A 16,578-nucleotide genomic window follows, 5' to 3' on the forward strand; every position below is an offset into this window, starting at 1 on the left:
GATGACACATGGACACAGATATCAGAGTAATTCCTGATCGTTTCACCATTTAAATACATATACATTTCACCTTTTCCTGGAAACACTGTATGACATTTACAGAGAGGTAAGGTAAATATAATGCCCCTTTCCAGACAGTTACAATAATTTTGCGTCACTTTCAAAAGATAATTCAAAGATCAGGGCTCAAACTAATTTTACACAGGAAAAAAAGTAAAAAACCCTTTAAATACTGCTTGACACCAGCAGCTTATATGAATGAATATTAGAGTTTCCAATTTTACTAAGTAAACATACAGTCTCATACGTGGTATATGGCATGTAAATATTTAATTTTAAAAGTTACTGTGTTAGAAAAGATTATTTAAAATATTCTAAATCTCATACTGCTCTCAGTTAGATCCCACCTGCTGCACAACTTCAGGAGGCAGTTCTGATTTCCACTGCTTAAGCTGTCGGGATGCAAAAGAATGCAGGGCATAGGAAATGGTGCCGTATTCTATCCACAAGGAGAGATTAGAGCTGTCAATCTCTAGGGCTCGCTTGAAGCAATTCAAGACAGGAGTAGAGTGCTTCCAGATTGGGCCATCACTTTTCAGTTCATTAGAATTCAACTTGTCCTGAATACGGCTTGCTCGAGCCAGAGCCATGCCAGCCCATGAATCAAACCTATGCAAACAAGAACATAACACATGAACAATTTCCCCCCTAAACATTACACTGAAAGGCACAGACAAGATTCATTTTGTTATGTCCACAACCTTCTCTTCCTTTCATCATAGACTCTCTCAAAACAGATTTCTGCATTCCCTCCTCCCCTCATAGCAGAACAGAAGCTGCACAGCCTAAATCATACTGATTTTATTAAAAATTGCTTCCTAATAAAGCACTGTTCCCAGTAATTGTCACACATGAAAAACAGACGAAACAACAAGGTTTATTTGCCATGCAAAACAGCATATCTATACTTCTAATGGCAGCATTTCTTTTCTCAGTAACCACACTGTCCTGTCCAAACGTTGTCACCCTTTATTTCTGCAGGCCAGCACACAGCCATTACGACATTTTGTATGGTTGGACTGAACTGTGAACAGTCTTTATCATCGTCATCGTTTCAATTCATTCATATTGAATTAATACCATCATCATCAAATGAACTTTATCATCATCATCATCATAATTTTCCAACATAAAAATCACAAACCCCAAAATGCATTCATGTAGGAAAATTCTGGTGAACAATAAAGATTTCTTATTGAAGGGACTGCTCATGATCTAGGCCTCTGTTTATTAGTACATTGACAATACAGCCTGAAGAGTAGTTTCCATATTCCATAATCTCACATTAACATCTAGGGTCAACGGGTCTGGAATTTCTCAATTTTGCCACGATTCTAACACCAAAGGAATAATCATAATGTTCTCACATTTTTCCCTGTAATTTCTTGCTGACTTCAACTGAAAACCCATTTCCGGGTTAAGTGACCTCAACAGTCAGATACCTGAGAGGAATGGAAGGGGAACTGTAATACAGTTGAAGTAACATCTCATATGACTGTAGTAAAAATACTACGCTACCACATAAAGCATCTTCTGAGCAACAAAATGTCGCACGTTAAAGTAAATATACATTCCACTCATTTATTTATGAATTTTGGTTTTAAAGTATCAAAACTACAGAAAAATGGAGGTGGGGTGTGTGTGTTGGTAATTTATCAGGCTTCAATGAAAAGTTTTAGCAATCTGCTAATCACAGTTCCCAGATTAGAAGATTTAATAATATTAAACTACAGCTATTTCCTCTGTAGATTTCATATGTAAAATTGCTCTGTGCCTTCACCTTCCCTTTTGTCTCCTATGCGACTGGATTTAGAAATAGTTTTATGGAGAAAATAGTTTTAATGTCTCAAATCTATCAAACTAGAGTTTTTGTCACTGACCTTGATCTATCAACTTCAAGGAGAATTAAAATGATAGATAACATCTAGTAGGCAAACCCTATATTTAATCAGTAAACGTAAAGATCATTTAATTTCATTTCAGAAGACTCATTCAAAACATGCTTTATTTTTAAGATGAGAGAGCTTAATCTTGGTGGTGTTTCAGTAAGTTGTAAGTTATCAAGAAACAACATGTTTTAGTTTAAATATCACTTAAATACTTTACTTGAGCTTGTATTCTCTAGGTAATTCTCTAGCAGCAAGATCAACACTTTCAGAAAGTGATCAGCCTAAACAGTTAATCCACTAAAGAATGCCACTTGTGCTATAGCTATGCTGTTAAACAGTGACATTTTTCATTCCTTGTCACATATGAACACGCCAAAGCAAAGAACAAAAGGTGCAAAAGAGAAATAGTGATTCGGTCCTTGCTTGCCCTTCCCAGTTATTGCTGGGTTTAAGTTAGCTTCCCCCTGCCCCGTTCATTTTTTGGTTTTAATTTCAAAACAAGTAAATATTTAACACTAGGGTTTGGTTTTTGTTTTGTTTGTTGGGCTGTTTTAGAGATGTCCTTAATTACACAATCAACCTACGATAACGGACTGGAGGCAGGGGTTTTAGTTTGGTTTAGGTTTTTTTGGTTTGTTTTTTTTTCCATCGCTGTTTTTTGGGTTTTGGGTTTTTTTTTTGTGGGGGTTTTTGTACTTTTTTTTTTTTTTAACTCCTGAAACCAAAATAAATATCTTTTGTTATCTGCTTTCCAGTACTGAAAGAAGTGAGAAGAACGAATGATGTGCAATAATACTGACCTGTTTGGACAAATACAGATGTCGTGCATGTAAAATTTAATGGCCTTAGACTGTTCTTTATTCTTGAAATGATAGTCTGCCAGAAGATAGTACAACTCAGTCACCACCGGCGGAGAATAGTCTGCACCATCTGGGAGAGATGGTGCCTGAAAACAAAAAAGAGCAAACGTTCATATTAAATAAAATGTTCATGTTCAAGAGCTGCACGCTTGCTTCTTCCTTGCAGTGAAAGTAGCCTTTTCATCACGGAATAGGAAGGTATTGAATATGAACAGTGAAAGCATTCCACAGATACACAGAGCACTTACAAACGCTAACGAACACCTCGTACTGACTCCATATTAATCAATATTACATCTTGCCATTCCAAAACTAAAAGCTTTGGTGGTGTCATTCTTACTTCATTTAAATGCAATTACCTGAGGAAATCCAGCATCATGGAATAAACCTTCCCATAACTACCTCAAAGACAACATAAAACCAACAATTTTTAGTCCTTTCAATTTTTTTTTTTTTTAAAGCAATTAATTATACCTTGCTGCACGTTCCTTCAATATAGGCAGATACAGTGTCTAGGCTCAGCATAGGCTTGTCTGTCCGAGGAACAATTGTAGCCGTCTTCTTCAAAAGGTTGGCCAAATCAGCAGACACAGTACTGGTTTTGTAGCTATCAAATTCTGGAAGAGTTTTAGGCTTAAAATATTCAAACATGAACAAAGCATCTTCCCATGTTAGATCAACCTTTAGAGGGAGGTAGATGAGAGGGGAGGAAAAAGATTATCTCAAATTCCAAGATTCAAAAGTCTACGAATGATGAGTTTCTATGGCTGGTCTAGTTCATAAGAATATACAAATTACTCCAGCAGGAAACAAATTAAACCTCCCAGTAACACAACAACTAAAGGCACCATTAATTTATGCTGCTCACAAATATAGCATACTGCCCACTGATTTAAAAGATTAAAGTATTGGGCTGTAACTTAGTGTATGTCACTGAAAAATAAAGTCATTCTACTTGCTTGAAAGAATTGCTCAGAAAAATTGTTTATAAGCTGGACTCAACTGCAAGCATCCTGAGTGATACTGAGATCATGGGCAAGATATGAAGAAGAAAAGCTCTACACCTTCAATTTCAAACTCAGGTAAGAAGAATAAATGAAATAGCAATCAGACAAAATTCTGAGATTCAAAAGTCCTCAAATTCTCTACAGAAAGGTACTTTCAGAATTTATTCCTCATTTTCCCATCACTTTTCTTTCTTGAAAATAGTAAAAAAAAAAAAAAAATTAGTTATCTTCTGCTGGACTAAGTTTTTCTCCTTTTATTGCTCATCTTACAGTAAATTTAGGCTCTGTACTGAAAACAGGAAAGTTGCTTTACTAAAAATCAATTTGTCAATGATTTGAATAAGAACTTTTTCATCCAGAATTGCCCAAATATAACAGATTGGGGGGGCGGGGGGGTGGTGTAATCTCCTTATACTTCCCTTCTGCTTAGCTATACCCATTTTCTCTTAATCTTAATTTTCTAACAGGTAAGTTTAAGAGACAGAATTCACAAATATCCAATGAGTAATAATGTAACAGTATTTGTGTATTTAAAAAGGTCTGTACAAAGAAGCCAGACAACTGTTTTGCTTGTATGAAAATGGTTTTAATTTATAATTCAACGATCATATGCATTTGGTAAATGCAAAAATCATCTGAGGTTTTTGAATCAAATTAGTGACGTTTCAAGGCAGAGGACTGCTGATGTGCCTGTTCTGTCCCTTCCTTAATGCTACAACCCTCTTCCCAAGGCACTCTGTAGGTGTCCTACTCCCAAACTCAACCGCATTTCACACATTTCCCATAAACAGCTACCAGATATTTACCAACATAGATTTCAAAATAAGCTATAATACAATTTACTTGCATAATTTTTAACAGTGACATTTTTCACTTTCATAAACTGCAAGGTTGGCTGCTAAGGTTTTCTTCTCTCAAGCTGACTTTTTTTCCTCTCTAATTTTCCTCAACTCGAACTTCTTCTCTGTTGAAAACAGAAAGTCATGGCTCAACAAAATCAATTTTTCAATAGTTTCAAAATGGCGACTACTGTGAATAAGACTATACTAGCATCTGATTTCAAATATCTGACCCTCTATATTCATAAAGGCTTCCAAATTTTTTAAAATTAGTTTATATTCTACAACATGCAAAATACATAAATTTTACAAGGAAATAAAAACAACCTTTCTCCAACATATATTAAGGTGCATTAAAACCAAACAAAGGTGTGTCTTTCACTACTTCAGCATATTCCACTAACACTAAATAATACGTATCTTACCTGCTGTACTGAATGTTCTTCTAGGTACCTTGCTTTGCTCTTTTTGCTAGGGAAACCATACAAACAATAAAAACACTGTTCCAAGGCTGTTTCCAGCTCTTCTTTGTATGGATGAGTATCTTCAGAAGTGGAAGCTGCAAGTTCTTTTTGTAGTACCTGAACCTACAAATATCAATGAAAAAGTCATCTGCAAGCTGAAAAATGTATTCAGTTACCTAGTTAGCCGAATGCAGGTGATGAGAACTACATTCATGAACTATACCTACTTTTTCCCAATTACAACCAAGTACTACCCAATTTCTGTAAACTAGCCTCACACACGTAATTTCAATGGCACTGTAACTGCAATAAAAGTGCTTTTATTTTTTTTCCTATGTTAATTCATTAACTCTTGTCTTCAATCAATGAGATTAGACATCAGCTTAATGTTTCAGACTTAAGATCATTCAAAGTTTTCCACTACACACCAAGTTGCTTCTGTGAATATAAACTCTACAGTTTGTCAACCCTGTGAATATGAAAAAGGGACAGAAGAATTTCTGCCCTAATTCACAAACATCAGTTTCCTCTGCATGCAAAAAGGGAGATGAAGAGGACTTTGCAGAAAGAGAAGGGACAACTAATGAAAATCTGGCTAAAAGGGATATAGAATTGCACAGTATAAATAGTATTATACAGATGGCTACACACCAAGGAAAGTGGCTGGATTGATCCCAAATGACTAAACACTGTAGCAAGCTGCTATCTATCTTCAACATTACAAGAAAAAGTACCATCAGCAGTATTTTTTGGAAGATGCTATTACTCTAAAACATTCACTAAAGGAAACTGCAACTGCATGCCAAAAGGCAAAAGGTAATTCTTCGAAAATTTTCACTAAGCTTCCTTAAAAAACAAACCAAAAAAGAATACATTCCAGGAAGATATTTCAAAGTCAATAAAAACAGGTTCAACAACAATAATCTGTGTAGTGGGATTTTGGATCTTTATTTCAAAACCAAAACAAAACCCACACTTAATTATTGAGGTTTAAGAATCAATTCCAACATGTTCCACTATGAAATTCAAATTAAAAACTGAAATGTGTAAGGAGAAATTACATTCATAATATCTTACACATCCAACATGTGTCATGTGTGTGTGTCCCCAGTATCACTGTCTAAAGAAAACTCATTTGAGGTGGTAGAAGAGAAATGTTTCTACTGTAATTATCACTTGGAAGACCGAAGGGTATAGAAAAATACCAAGTTCTCCACTGTGATTTGCCTCTAAAGTTTTACGAAGCTGTATTCTACCAGGAGAGTTCTATTAACTGGTACATAATTCCTTTAACAATTTTCTTCAACATTCTTTCACTGATAAAAAGCATCAACTTTCATTTATTCACTTTAGTAAGGCCTGACTTCTCCAAACCAGCCACATCCATTCCTCAACACACCGGAGTTTCCTCAACTGAAATTTTGCAGTCATAAATTGAAATTGAAACATTCATGTATTTGCAATTCGTATAAAAGCTGATTATATTACTTTTACAGAACTTCAGCTGCCTGTTAATTGCCATTGATGATTTTTCAACATCTAGAACTGTAAACTCAATTACTTATGAATACAACGCATGCTACAAAAAGCTTCTCATCATGACTGGCTTTCCTGACACTACAAACACTGCACATCATCACAAGGCAAGATTCTGTCATTCTACACGTAAGAAGCTTGTCTGTAAGTGCTGGGATTAACTATAAAATGTTCATTCTCTTCTGCTTAAGAGATCTGTGCTAAGAACAAGGTATCATTTATTAAGCCAAAAGCCTTAAAAATAAAGAGTTAAAGACCACTCTTAGGAAGCATTTCAATGAAATTTTGAGACACAGCAATGATCTTTGAGTCACCACAGACACCTTATTTTCACTACTTTTCCTGTAAGAATTTGTGAACAACATTTAAAATTTACAGATAGCGCAGATAAGTCAAAAGGAAGATGTAAGCATCACAGAACACCGCAACAAAAGCATGATATTCCTACTGCTGTAAACAAAATCACATCTAAGACTAGTAGCAGAATTCTTACTTGAACAGTGTTCAAAATAATCTCCTGTGTTCTCATTCACCTCTTAAATTCTTGGCAGTAACCAACAATTGTTGTTACCAATTCAGACTTTGACTATTGCTAAAGGACTTTACCTGTTAACATCTCTGGCACACCAGCTTCAGCCACAAGTGATACAACATACTTGAGCACACCGACAGTTCACCTACAGAGTTGATCATTTACTACTAGTCTACAAAACATACCTTTGTTTAATATTCTTGAAGCTGCCATCTCTTCAAATATTTCTTCCCATTTTATCTTGGTCTTTCCTTACCCTTCCAACACCCTCTTGTCGCTGAAAACTAAATTCTTGTGCTCAATACTACCATACTAGATTTTTAGTACAAGAAGTAGGCAATTCTGCGACTGAAAATTGAAGATTTTGTTCGAAGTACCTGAAGACATTTGCAAAGATGTAGCTGTAAATACATTCACAGCTCTCAACTACCTGTACGTTACCCAGGGTCACAGGGCATGCTATCAGACTCCCCAGGCTGCAGATCCAGGCACACTACACAGACACAATTTAGATTCATCACAGCAGCACTGCATCTGAGGGCAAGCTCGAGGCTGGAAACAGGCTCTCTATTCTCATGAAGCACAGTACCTGAGCTAATAAGCCCTCTGCATCCGAGGCAGATCCATGCACTCAGGTGTAACAGCATTATGCTCCTAATACCAAGGAGAATGAGAAAAGTAGGATGCAGAGATAATCCAATAGTCCTAAACTGAATCAGCCTCAGTTCAAACACTGTTCATTAGCTCCAGCCCTCCCAGTGTGAGCAGACTCCTACAGAACCCCTCAGGCTCTCCGTGACATCCTTCCTAGCTGTCTAAATTACTGTCCTAGACACACTGCTGCTCAAATGCAGAGGTAGATGGGGTCTGGCACTGAGCTGTGCCTAATAAGCTCCAGGGAGTACTGGGAAGGGAAATTAAGAGATTCCTGAGCAGCTCTATGCAGAACTAAACACAATTTTCTCTTGGCTGAAGGTAATAAACCTCAATGAAGTCAAGCTGAATCTGTAAAGTGCCACTGAAATATCCCTGTAGAGCACTGCCCAGTGACTGTCACGGTACTGTATCATCTGGGTTTTGCCAACTGCCAGGCTATCCCAGACTGCCAGTACTCTGCACAGTGAAAGGCTGAGGATAAAGTGAGGAAACAGCAATACACATAGAAATATTCTCCTTCAACCATGGGAAATTTCTCCTCTGGTGTAACAACTAGATGTCAAGGAATAATCTTAAAAAGGTCAACCAAGAATGGGCAACTCCTTTCACCTAATAATCCTACAGCATTACTGCCCAGACACACATTTCTGGAGCATATTAAACCTTCTAACACAAGCAACTGAACAACGGAGCAGAGAACAGCCTTCAGACACAGGGAAGCGAAGGACTAATCTAATTCTTCATTCTCGTAATCGTTGTGCAATAGACGGGCTCTAGATGTGTATCTGAAGTTACATCTAGTTATTAACACGAAAACAACAGAATTACTGTTTTTTTCAGTATGTGGTATAAAAATCAAGGCAGGTACAGCTAAACAAGTCAAATTTATCAACAGCAGAACAGTACAAATACATCACAGGTCCAGGATCAAATCTGGGTAACACCACACAGCCTGTGAGTGATCAACAGCATTCCAGATGCACAACTGAGGACAGATGATGGCCTGCAAATCTTTACTCTTCCGGTTTGGAAGAAACAAATAACCAAGTTTAACCGCAAAACTCAAAACTGAATTTTCCCGGCTGGCAGTTAAATTTGCTGGTTTTTACACGTTAGATAGTATTTACCTATATTGAAAATGTGCAAACTTTATATAACACGACAAATTCAGTTCTGTGAAGTGAGCAACTTATTTAGAATCACTGAGACAAGATGAATATGGAATCCCACTGGGTTATTTTAGCAGCAATTTTAAGGTAGTAACACCACAGTTTTTCTCAGCTTGTGAATGCTGTACATACTATCAGACCGCTTAGTGACTCCTACTTCTCTTTCAAATTCTAGAAAAAAATAAAATACTAGTGCAAGAAGGAATACAGAGGAGAAAAATCAGAAGAAAACAATTATTTTTCTCAGCAAGGTAAGTCCACAGAACAATGCAAGTAAACTGTTCTTGGGTTTATTTTCAATTTTACATCAACACCCAGGAGTTCTATTTCTATTTCTATTATTTGCCAGATTTTAGAAAACTGACTTCCAAATAGAGAACACCATTTTTTTATTCTAATACTTAGGTAAGCTGTCATTCTTACATTCACTGCTCTTAATTTTTCTTCAACGTAAGAGTTCTCACAATTAAGACTTTTGAATATAATTTTGATTATTGAACATAAATGAGCATGTTTCTTGACTTCTTGTCTTTCTGAGAAGAAATCACCCTTCAATGTATATCCCCATTCTTCCACAACGGTCACTAGTACTTGAACCTTGGTCTCACACTCTGCGATGACATAAAAATGTCCTTAAAATTTTAATTTTGCTTTATATGAATTTAAAACACTTCAAGCTTCATCTGAAAGCAACAGTTACAGTATTTTTGATTTAAAAAACCTCCAACAAATAAACAATAGTCCAGGTATTGAGTTGCTCAGCTTTGCTGCCAGCTATCCACACCCCTACTACCAACTATTCACATCTCTGCTGCATCCATTTTTATGTGCATTACATCTTTGACAACATGATAAGGTATGTCAAGGATAACCACTCCACCCCTTTCAGCACAAATAAGACTTCCACCCAAGTTCTTTCTATATCTTAAACTAGCAACACTTCTGTTCTGGAGAAGAGCAAAACAAAAATCAAAACCTAGGAAAAACCCTACAATGAACAAAATAAGTTATGCAACGCTTTACAAAAGCTTTGAAAGCTTCCTGCATTTTTACTTCATCTGAATGATTAGATTATCCTTCACAGCACAAGATGGTTATCTTTAGCAGTATCTAAATTTCGCATATCTTCAGAGGTACTATACATTGTAATAAATTTATTATGAACTCAGCATTGTTCAACAGAAAACATCTGAAGTGGCTACATAAAATGCTAAGTAGTTCCCTTTCCCTTTTCCTCCTTCAGTCCATTATTTTAAATCCCTTTTATCCTTGTGCTATTGGATTGGGAGAAAAAAAGAAAAGTAGATCTGAATATAATTGAGGCTGATGAACAGCACGGAGAAAAGTGTGCATCATCATGTCATGTCTGTCTCACCTATGCATAAATGAGTAGAATTCTAACACCATCACTTGTGAGTGTTCAATCTACTTAACTGCAAAATCCTTACCACATATCTGAACTCTGAGGACATAAAGGCATAGTATACAAGAAAACTGGTCTCTCAGGAAGAAAAGCTATGCAACGTTACCGGCAATCACTTTAACAGCATCTTTCCACTCAAGATATTTGGTACTCATTTCTGGGGAATTAAGTGGCTCATTCTCCATGCTACCATTTGGTTACTTTCTGGCATCACACTCCTTGTGGGGAACCAGGGTCATCTGCTCCTACAATAAACTCTGCTAAGCCCACCTACTTTTTTTCCTGTCTGAAAGGCTGAAGTGCACACCCTCTGAGCACCCACCGTGCTGAGATGGCACACACCTCTTGCCCAAAGTTTGCCATTTCTATCCTGCCCAACTTACCTCCTGGTTGGGGGACAAAAGCCATCGTCACTGCTGGCACATTGGAGCAAGAAGCATGCTCCACCCCCACATAGCTAAGCGCGACAAAAATAACATCATTCAACTGAAGTTTTATCATGAGCAGCGGCTGATACAGGCCCACATTTATCTTAAGTACTCAGAATAAACTCCACTGCTTTCAGTTTCAGGCCAAGATAGATCATTTACTAATTCCCATTTAAGATGTTTTTATAGTACACAGCAGGTATTCCGAAGGCATCTCCTGTCTGACAAAAAGTCCTCTTTAGAAAGCATACCAACGGACAGGAGTCTAGAATAACAATAACAATAACATTCATTCTTTTGTCTGGGAGAAGAAGAAAAGTGGAATTAAAAGTGTATTTTTAACACAAAGAAGGCAATAAACAATCTAATACAACTTGCAAGTTGTTCCCCACTTTGAGATGGTGGTTGGCCAGATGACTTTCAGAGGTCCCTTCCACCCTAAATTATTCTGTGATACTAACACTTACATAGAATTTGAGAAGAGCGCCATCTGAATTGCAACACCAGGATCTTCTTCCCAAATACTCATGAGCAGTGTTCAGCAGCATGAGCGAAGAAGGCAACATCGGGGTATCGGGACTCACTGGAAGAAAAAAGTTCGTAAATATTTAAGTAGCACAGAACTGACTTAAATCCAACTAGCCAATGCTTCACCTGGCAAAAAAGAAGTTTCTTCTGTGATAATAAAGTGACGTTTGCATACCCTTCTAATATCTTCAACCAGCAAGAGAAGATGACAAGCAAGTATTTTCTTATTTATATTCCAGTGCTAGACGGCAAGGAGCTCAGCTCCAATATGTAAAAGTGAATCATTAACCCACCTTCTTCTCCTTGGTTCTGCTGCTGCTGCTGTTGGCAGCAAAGGGATCGAAAAGCATCTTCCTCATGCTGGATGATCCTGTGCATGATAATCCAGGGAAGCACTGAAGAAACGTATGGTTCTTTTTGTTCTTCCTGGACTGCCATGCTGCAGTCTATGATCTAATAAAGAAACAGACATTATACAGACAAAGCGATAGGAAATAAATGTCAGGTATGAATCCTTTCCAAACAACCCAAGGCTGGTAACACATTTTATCCTAAGGAAATAATCTAAAGTTGAGTTTCAGCTTCTCACAACGAGTGGTGGTAAAAATCCTACAAATAAGATGAACTGGTAATGGGGAAGGGTAGAACACCATTTCCCCTACCATGACATTCCTCTTGCATCATCATTTTCCAACTAGTTATTTATCTGTTAATATCATATACAAACAATCCAAAGTAAGCAAATACACAGCATAAATTCTTAGTGTTAGTAGGCCTCATTACTGCACAAGAAATTTATCTACAACCCAGCAAGGAAGAGGAACTTAGTTAAAAGAATTCCCGAATTCTTTGCCAGGTCTTTCAATAACTGTTAAAGACCAACTAGAATCGTAACAGATGCTATATAAATGATGTAACTGAATAAATTCTGAGCAACACAATGCTGTGTGATGGAACCATTGTCCTAGCATTTCTCATAGACAACTGCCCATTTTATTGCCCCGGTGCCACAAATTTCTGAAGTCCTACACTTTTCTCACATTCTTTCTCAAAACAACAGTTTTTCTATTGGTATTTATGTAGATAGAGAACTGTATTTGTTATCACTACAGAAACCATTTAGGATATTACAATGAATACTCTGTTCCCCACAATTCCATTACATTCCGTAACATAGTGACACACATACAACTGTACACAATGAGAGTATGATTTTGTGAGTACTGGAGGTCCTTGGCTTTTACTGAAGGAAATGAAGATTTCAGAGTTGCAAGCACATTGAATTTTGACATTAACTAGACTAGCTTCTTAACAGAACTAAGAGTCTGCCATTTGTTACCTGGACTGAAAAATATTCATTCAGTAGTTTTAAGGTTTGAAAGTACCTTCTTCAAAAGGCTAAAATTAGCTGTATTTGTTATGCTAGAAACAGTTAACCCATCACTTTTTTCCTGCCCTCTTCTAACCTCTCTCTCTCTCTGTTTTTACTGGAAAAACCGTTAGCTTGGCCAGCACTTGCAAGCAACTCTACCACGTTTGTAAGGCTTATGGGATCTTGTCTTCTAGCCCAAAGCACATACAGCCCAGATCAGTGCCATAACTTCCAAACCGCACCCACCAGCTCAGTCAGTCGTCGCATTACCACCATTTCAAATAGCATAAGAAAACAGTGTTGTTCCTTGGGTTATCTTACTACCATTCTTCAATTATTTTAGGCAGCTTAGTGTCTGAAGGAACCTGCTGTTACTGATTCAAGCACAGGTGTGTTCAGCGCATCTCTAACATACTGAAATGAAAATGAAGACTATGAAGGCACTGCGCATCTTCCCCCGACCTTCCCCCAGCAAAAACGTAACCCAAAGCATCACTGCGAGTGGGTGGCAATTCAGACAGCAGCTGTACCATGTCTGAAGGTCTGTAGCACACACCGTGTCTTTCCCACTGCCAGTGAACTGGTTACCTGAATCAGGTTGTTTGTTAATCGAACGAGGCTTGGTGTTACAGAAGGGTCGTTCAGGATGTTGTTGACTGATGATAATGCAGTATCTATTCCTACAAGCAGTTGTGTTACCGTAGCAACCCACTCTTCTTTAGCAGAGGCTGATGTAACATTCATCATCTGCTGAATTGCTTCATTCAAGGCAACTTCCGAGTGTTCAAAGCATTGCTTGTAATCTTTCAGTTTGAGCAGGGAGTCCTAGGGAATGTAAATATGAAAAAGATCTATTATAAGGATGAATGGTTTATTTTAAACCATGAACACACAGCAGGGCAAAGCCATACACTAGATACGGTTAATGTGGTTCCTTTAATGAAATGGTAACAGAACACCTTCAAATAGGACACTAAAAAAAGACAATAGGAGGTTGCAGGGACCCTGGATGACAAACATGCAAGTAGGATCTAAATTTCAAGAAAATCATCACTGAACCCTTCTGCTTTAATAAGCAATGTATGAAAAAGAATATTCAGGAAAGGGATGGCTGTAGGTCTAAAATTCTGATACGCAGTTGAACAGAGGCCCTACAGAAACAGGGACTGGATCTTTATGATCTTGTGCTACCATTTTATTACTTCATAAATAACAAAACAGCAACTATAAGGCTAGCATTATAGCAACACCCTCCTGCTTCTTTCTACTCTGCCAAGTTTGGCTCACAAGACTGCATGAAGGCTGTAGGATTTGGTTCAGTCCAGTTAAAACAGCATTCAGGTTTTTTGTGCAACCTTCCCCACCCACCCACCAAAGAACCTGACAGTCTCAAATTGTTCCTATAGCTGAGCAAATTTGTACGTGTATTTTCAGAGTGCCAAATGGACTAAATCTATAGCAATTATACTAGATGTATCTATCAACGTTTGTCATTCATACAGGACAGATACACCACATCATAAAAACCATTCATATGCTAGATAACTTTTACATTTCAGAATGGTTGTAAACCACCATATAGTCAACATCAGCAAAAGCAGGAAGTATTCACAGCAGAGGCACATAGCATGAATCTATCCGTAAGATGTCTCTGCAAACAATTCAAGTTTGAACTTACAGTTTTTCTGGCCATTTCATGTAGGTCGCAGACATCTTCTATCTTTAGCCACATTCTCAGTTAGCAAAAGTTGGCATATTGCTAATGATGTCGATAAAGCTATGCTGTTCAGACCATTTACAGATTTGGTGCCATGTTTTGCTTTGTAAATAAGGCTTGTTACCCACTAACACCCACTCTAGAAATTCTTTCATCCTGTTTTCAGGAATAAGTCTTAATCCTTTACTAAAGATTTTTTAAGAAACAAAACAAACCTGTAGGAGAAGCAGCTGTGCTGGTCTCTCTGGTATGGATGTTACAAATTCCAGATGTTTTGCTCTGCCATAACCATTAAAGCATAATGTTGGACGAAGCAGATGCACCACTGCATTATAATCCCCTGCTTCATACAGCCGCTGGATCTCTTCCAAAGACTGGCATCTCTCCAGAGATTTTAGGTTCTTTTCAATCTGCAAACATCACAGATGGCACAATCCAACTTTCATTTTGTCTTCACACACACTTGACTACTGACATTTCTCCTAGCAGTTTAGCTGTAAAGCTAGGTCAACTCTACAGATACATCCAGAATATAAACTAGGAAGAAAACACCTGCTATGTAACACTTTAGCTATTCCACAGATTTAATTATTATATAGTATATGACTATAATGATTTTAAACTTTTTTTGCCTCAAATTCCAAAATCACACATTTCTACACTGCAAGAATACATCCATCAGATGGACTTCAAAGTGAAGACGGCATCTCCTGTGTCGGAGTTCATCCCCCCAAAACAACAATAAAAAGAATACGAGATGGACATCTCTTTGTTCAAAAGTGTATGCAAATTGTTATGTGGAAAATAGACTGCTGAAGTAAAGAGCTCATTTAAGCAAAGGTGAAATTTATCTTTAAGAACAGAAAATAAAACACTAATCTAATAATCTACTGTTCTACATGCAGCTGCTCTTAAGTTATACAGGACCAACAGATCCAAAGGTGTCTTTTTGTAAAGGGGATGGTGGCCTTGATATCATCATTAAACTACGAACCTGTTCTTTCACACTTAGAAAAATTCTAGGACAGGTATCGTAAACTTCCGTCACAGAAGAGCTAATTCATAGATGACCTTTGAAACTGGGAGAAAGAGAATGGGAAGAATACACCTGCAAGCGAATTCTTACCTCTTCTAAAGAAACAACAGAATCAACATGTAGATTAGGTAACCGTATCACAATGCTGTGTTCATTGCCAGCTTTAGCTTGCATCGTAGTGGAACTCTGTAGCATTTCAGTGCAGATGTCATAGTTCTCAAGTGCCTGTTCCATGTCTCCCTACAGAAACCAAAGAAAACAAACAAAAACCTAGAGTTCTCTCTGCAGCAAGGGTTTCTAAAGCATGTAGAAAAATGTTTACATTCAATGCAGACACTGCTATATAACCAGTGACTTTAATAACAGGTAAAACAAATCAGAGAAATAGAATTCAGCTTGCGTAAATCTGAAAGATTAATTTGGATTGCTAAAATCCCTTTCCTTTAAAAACACGGAAGAGTAAAACAGTAGAAATAACTCTTCCATTTGTGCAAATAAACCCATTGAGTCAAGAAACACTCTACTCTCTCTGTTCAACTGAAGTAGACACTCAAGTTCAGTGGTCTGAAGAGGAATGCAAGCTGCACAGGCAAAATATAACTGTATATCCAAAGGAAAAATGGCAATCGCCCTTTAGGAACTCTAATTTTTCCTCAGGTTTATTAGAAAGGAATTCTTAGGTGCAAAAAATAAAAATGGAAGGAACTGTTAGTTCACATTTACGAAACTGACTCACATTACCAGTTGACAATTCACTTAAACATAACTGATGCACAAACAAACTCCTGCATGTCCTTAGGAAGCCACACTTGGCGGGGGGAGGGAAGAGTCTGGGATCAAATAACATTTCTTTCAAATTATTCCCTTTGTGACCTCAGTGATAGGTTTAAAACCCTGTGTTTCAAAATCTGCGTATTAAATTAAACATCTCCAAAAGAAGAACCATGCTACCTTGAAAAAGCAGAGAGGAGAGTAACTAAACATACACTCTGCTTCAATTGAAAGCCGCATTTTGGACTGTCTGGGACTTCGACAGTAACCATTAGTCCAGGTCCCAAAAA

The 16,578-nt window shown here is 37.4% G+C and overlaps 1 protein-coding gene across 1 annotated transcript in view; it reads right to left on the bottom strand.

Moving 5' to 3' along the window:
• Window positions 1-16,578, bottom strand: part of CABIN1 (calcineurin binding protein 1) — a 119,823-nt gene that overhangs the window by 88,016 nt on the left and 15,229 nt on the right. The window contains exons 15-23 of the mRNA XM_086474445.1: window positions 15,608-15,757; window positions 14,697-14,891; window positions 13,353-13,589; window positions 11,686-11,845; window positions 11,332-11,447; window positions 5,081-5,242; window positions 3,284-3,490; window positions 2,750-2,895; window positions 408-669 (exon numbers count right to left, since the gene is read on the bottom strand). Of these exons, the coding sequence (XP_086330571.1) occupies window positions 408-669; window positions 2,750-2,895; window positions 3,284-3,490; window positions 5,081-5,242; window positions 11,332-11,447; window positions 11,686-11,845; window positions 13,353-13,589; window positions 14,697-14,891; window positions 15,608-15,757 (1,635 nt within the window). The remainder of the gene's footprint in view (window positions 1-407; window positions 670-2,749; window positions 2,896-3,283; window positions 3,491-5,080; window positions 5,243-11,331; window positions 11,448-11,685; window positions 11,846-13,352; window positions 13,590-14,696; window positions 14,892-15,607; window positions 15,758-16,578) is intronic.

This window comes from Leptosomus discolor, chromosome 16 (assembly GCF_034619465.1).
Source record: "Leptosomus discolor isolate bLepDis1 chromosome 16, bLepDis1.hap2, whole genome shotgun sequence".
NCBI classification, from domain to species: Eukaryota; Metazoa; Chordata; class Aves; order Leptosomiformes; family Leptosomidae; genus Leptosomus; species Leptosomus discolor.